This window comes from Populus euphratica, unplaced genomic scaffold, assembly GCF_000495115.2.
Source record: "Populus euphratica unplaced genomic scaffold, PopEup_1.0 scaffold2.1, whole genome shotgun sequence".
NCBI lineage: Eukaryota > Viridiplantae > Streptophyta > Magnoliopsida > Malpighiales > Salicaceae > Populus > Populus euphratica.
The window spans coordinates 3,936,586-3,941,502 of NW_011499846.1; the positions used below are offsets into that span (position 1 = coordinate 3,936,586).

At 34.9% G+C, this 4,917-nt stretch overlaps 1 protein-coding gene across 1 annotated transcript; it reads left to right on the plus strand.

The window, feature by feature from the left end:
• The first annotated feature begins 2,521 nt into the window (after positions 1 to 2,521).
• Positions 2,522 to 4,917, plus strand: LOC105132778 (Protein kinase superfamily protein). Its single transcript, XM_011036459.1, is given in 2 exon segments — positions 2,522 to 2,920; positions 2,923 to 4,917. Coding segments are annotated over 2 exon segments (1,962 nt in total). The 5' UTR covers positions 2,522 to 2,814; the 3' UTR covers positions 4,779 to 4,917.

Below are 4,917 nucleotides of genomic sequence, written 5' to 3' on the forward strand. Positions count from 1 at the left end.
ATTGTTTTTTATTTATAAATATATTAAAATAATATATATTTTTATTTTTTAAAATTTATCTATTAATATTAACATATCAATACAATCTAAATATATACAAATTTTTTTTTTTTTAAAAAACACATAACACCTTAAAAACAATCAAACCTTAAATCACTAATAAGTGGTGCTGACTGTGACTGCTAACTATTGTCACTTCGTGCCCTGTTGGATGCTTGCTTGGCTTCAACTACCTCACATTCTCATCAAGCTTCTCTACAGACACAGCTATTCAATACTGTACTTTATTGGCCGTATAACTACTCTTTTATTTATTTATTTAGATATTCATCTTAAAAATGATTAAATTTATATTTTTCAGGTATTTTTGATATATTAATATTAAAAATAAAAAACATTATTATAATATATTTTTAATAAAAAATACTTTTAAAAAACATCAAACACCGTTAAATCTTTCACTTCTCATATTTTTTAGGTTTCTATTACGTAGAAAAATATAAATTATTTGAGTTTCAAGTGACTACTTGATAGAATTGTTAATTAAAAATTAAAAAAAATGTAGTATATGATTGAGAATTCAGTAAAATACTTGATACTCAACGAGATGAAAAATATACAGGGAACAGGGTACCTAACCAATATATTTTTATAGATTGGGATTTCTTAATATGTTTTTTACTGTACAGGAATTTTTAGGGTTAGACCAGATTAGTATTAATTAATTATTATTTAAGAAGGTAAGCACATTCTTTAAGATCATCATATCACCCCCCTGGGCAGGCGGCCCCCGACAAGCGTGGGCTGTAAGACTTGTGGTGGTAAAATAATAAATAAAATAAAGAACAGGTGGTGGGATGCACATGACCTCACTGTATCACTGTCCTGTCAGATTCCCTTCACTAAGCCGCTCAAGTCAAGAACTACCCTCGAGATTACCCAAGTACCCTTCACCTTATCGTCTTACAGGTTAAAAAATGCTGGTCATAGTAGCAAAATGAAGCTCCCCTTTTGGTGCTTTGGTCTTTGAGCAACAGAAAAGCTGACGAAAAGAGCAGATGTCTTTTGTAAAAGTCAAAACCTCTCGAGGGTGAAAACTCCACAAACCGACACTGTGACCGCTCTTGGGCTTAGCATGCTTTATCTGCAACTACAAAAGCACGAGTAAGCTTTGAAAACCTCCGAAAATCAACCTCAACTTTAGGGTGTGCTTAGGTGTAGCCGTAGCTTTTGAGATTGTGTTTTTTTTTTTTTGTTAATAAAAATATGTATTTAATTTATACTATTGTAAAATAAATCTTGTTTAAATTTTCTTGTATAAAAACAAGTTAATTTAATTTATATAAATAATTATATATTAGACTCGTAATAATAGTTGAAAATTATTTAACCATTCCATTGCTTTTTCTCTATGATTTAAAAAACAAAAACTATTATAATACCAAATAATTTTTTAATTTATCACTTTTGTTGTTTGGAGCAATAATTTCAGGGTTTAATTAAAAAATGTGGTTATAATTATTTTTTTAAGTATTTTTATGTTGGAATATATTAAAATAATATTTTTTTTATTTTTTAAAAATTACTGTAAAAATCAAAGCATCAAAAAATCTAAAACTTAAAAAAAAATTAATTTTTAATAAAAAATTAAAATTTTTAAAAACACTGTTTACACGGTATTTCAAAATATTATGTTAAAAAAACTTTTTTTTATTTTAAATTAATTTTTTTAATATATTAAAATCAAAATTAAAACAAAAACTTTTAAGGCGATTTGGATTTTAGACTTGTGGACCCCTGCCACCATGGTTAATTCCATTTGATAAAAACATCCTGGTTGTAGCTTTGCTAGCTTCACAAGATCATTCACCCACGCTTATTAATTATCGCGTGAATCACACTCCCCCGACTTCAAACATTCATTCATAATAAATGTTCTTCCAAATATGAGCTATAGTCCTATATTTAGAACAAAGACATCTTATTAAATAAAATCTATGAACATTATAAATCCATTTACCTTGAAATTTTATGGCATTTGAATCATAACTATCAATATTAAAATAAAAATAAAAATATCAAGAATTGAATAAAATTATACCCGATCTCACTTAAAAGTAATTAGAATCTCTTTTATTTGTCTTTTTTTTTAATAATATATTTCTCATATAATATCTTGGACAGTAATAATTATTGCTTAGACATGATAAAGTTTCTCATGCTAATAGAGTTATTTGCCTAATTTACTATTACACATCTTTTTTTTAAAAAAACTCAAAAGATTTTTATAGCTAGATAAGTATTTAACTGTATGTTTAAGATTAGGATGAAAATAATTTTTTATATATAAATATTTCAAATTAAATATTTTTTTATTAATACATTAAAATTAAAAACAGTAATTTAATTTTTTTATATCAAATACACTTCTTTTTTGAAAAAAAATTCAAAAAAAATTCCAGATACGAGACCTCCTCAATCTCTTTTTTCTTTAAAAAAGGCACAGTATCCAATTCACTAAATCCACTAACATGCTTCTTAGATTAAACCATGACAACCCACCCAAAAAAGGACACGTGTAATAAAAAAAAAATCTGGCTGTTCAACACTCCTTCCTCACACATCCATGTTACCCAACACTTCTCCTTATCCTAAAAAACAACCCCCTTTGTCTTCTCTAACAAATAACAAACCTGTGAGGAAGAAAGAAATACTGCTAGGAAGTAGTAACAGACAGACTACATAGTCATTCACTACTCTCATGAAAACCTTAACCCAGGACTAAACCTTCATTTCCTCTCTCTATCTACAACAATGCCATCTCGCCACCTCCGATCTCTCTCTCCACCACCCCCACTCCTCCTCCACCACCACCACCACCACCACCACCTCTTAGCTCCGCTCCTTGCTGGAGCACTAACACTGTTATACTTGTGATCTTGCTCTATCGCAAAATCAGGCGCAACCGTACAGCTCCGATAACTAAATCCCCAAATCACCACCATCAACAATGCCGCTGCTACTCTTATTCTCTTCTCCGCCATGCAACCTCCTCATTCTCACCCTCTAATCGCCTCGGCCACGGTGGGTTCGGATCAGTCTACAAAGCTACACTTCCTAACACTAATCAACATTTAGCTGTTAAATTAATGGATCAAAACGGTTCACTTCAAGGCGAGAGAGAGTTCCATAACGAACTCTCTATTGCTTCTTGCTTGGATTCTCCTAACATTGTTTCTCTCCTTGGTTACTCGTGTTCGCGAAAGAAGAAATTAATTTTAGTCTATGAGTTAATGGAGAATAGGAGCTTACAGGAGGCTCTGTTTGATAGGAAATGTGAAGAGTTAATGAACTGGAAGGTTAGGTTTGATTTAGTTACTGGTGTAGCGAAAGGACTTGAGTATTTGCATCATTCTTGTAACCCTCCCGTGATTCATGGGGACATTAAGCCTAGTAATATCTTGCTTGATTCGTTTTTAAATGCGAAAATTGGGGATTTTGGACTAGCAAGATTGAAGATTGAAGAGAATAATGGTGTCGTGGAGAAGAAAGAGGGTCTGGGAGAGGAAAATGGGTCGATTTTGGAGGAGACGGAGAGTGTGGGGAGTGGGTGTGGAGAGAGTGGGATTATTGCTGTTGGTGGGGTTGAGAGGTCGCCAGAGAGTTTTGGTGGTAGGGTCTTGGATTCCGATGCGTCACCGGAGATGGTTTCTCCGGAGGTTGGGGTGGATAAAGGGAGTGTATCGGAGGCGGGGTTTGATAAGATGAGCATTGATAGTGGGAGAGATTTGATTGGTGGAGGGAAGAAAGGAGGGTCGAGGAGGGATTGGTGGTGGAAACAGGATAATGGAGGTGGATCGGAGTCGGGGAGGGTGAAGGATTATGTGATGGAGTGGATTGGAAGTGAGATTAGTAAGGAGAGGAGACCTAAGCAGGAATGGAATGTTGTGTCTCCAGGTTCGAGTGATAATAAGTTGTTAAGCACGGAAAGTTTGAAGATTGAGCCAAAGAAGCATAAGAAGCGACTGGAATGGTGGGCTTCTTTGGATGAGGGAAGAATGAAGAAGGAGAAGAATAGGAAGCCTAGAGAGTGGTGGAAGGAAGAGTTTTGTGAGGAGCTTACCAAGAAAAAGAAGAGAGGACTTAGTTCGAGTAATAGTGGAGATTTATGGTGGCAAAAGGATGATGATTTGGTACAAGAGAGGAAGAAGAAGAGGAAGAGTAAGGGCAGTATTGATTGGTGGTTGGATGGGTTTAGTGGTGAATTCAGAAATGGGAGAAGAAATAGCCAGGATTGGGCCAGTGGAGAGATCCCCAAGAGTGGTGGTATTAGCAGCACGCCTAGCATGAGAGGAACGGTGTGTTATATTGCTCCTGAATATGGTGGAGGTAGCCTGTTATCAGAGAAGTGTGATGTTTATAGTTTTGGTGTTCTGCTCCTTGTGGTGGTTTCTGGGAGAAGACCACTGCAAGTAACTGCCTCGCCAATGTCAGAATTTGAGAGGGCTAATCTAATCTCTTGGGCCAGGCAACTTGCATACAATGGGAAGCTATTGGATCTTGTCGATCCTTCAATACTTTCATTGGATAAGGATCAGGCATTACTTTGCATTACAATTGGTCTACTCTGTTTGCAGAGATCGCCTAGCAAACGGCCTACCATGAAAGAAATTGTGGGGATGCTCTCTGGGGAGGCAGAACCACCCCACTTGCCATTTGAATTCTCTCCGTCACCGCCGTCCAATTTTCCATTTAAGTCTCCGAGGAAGGCCCGGTGAGTTTTACTGGATTTATGACATCGTTTTAATTCAACTGTACAGTGTGTACCGTTGCAGCTCTTGTAGGTTATTTCTAATTTATCATGTTTTGTAGAAACTGTCTGCTGAGGTTGAAATGAATATACATCTTGTTCATAAA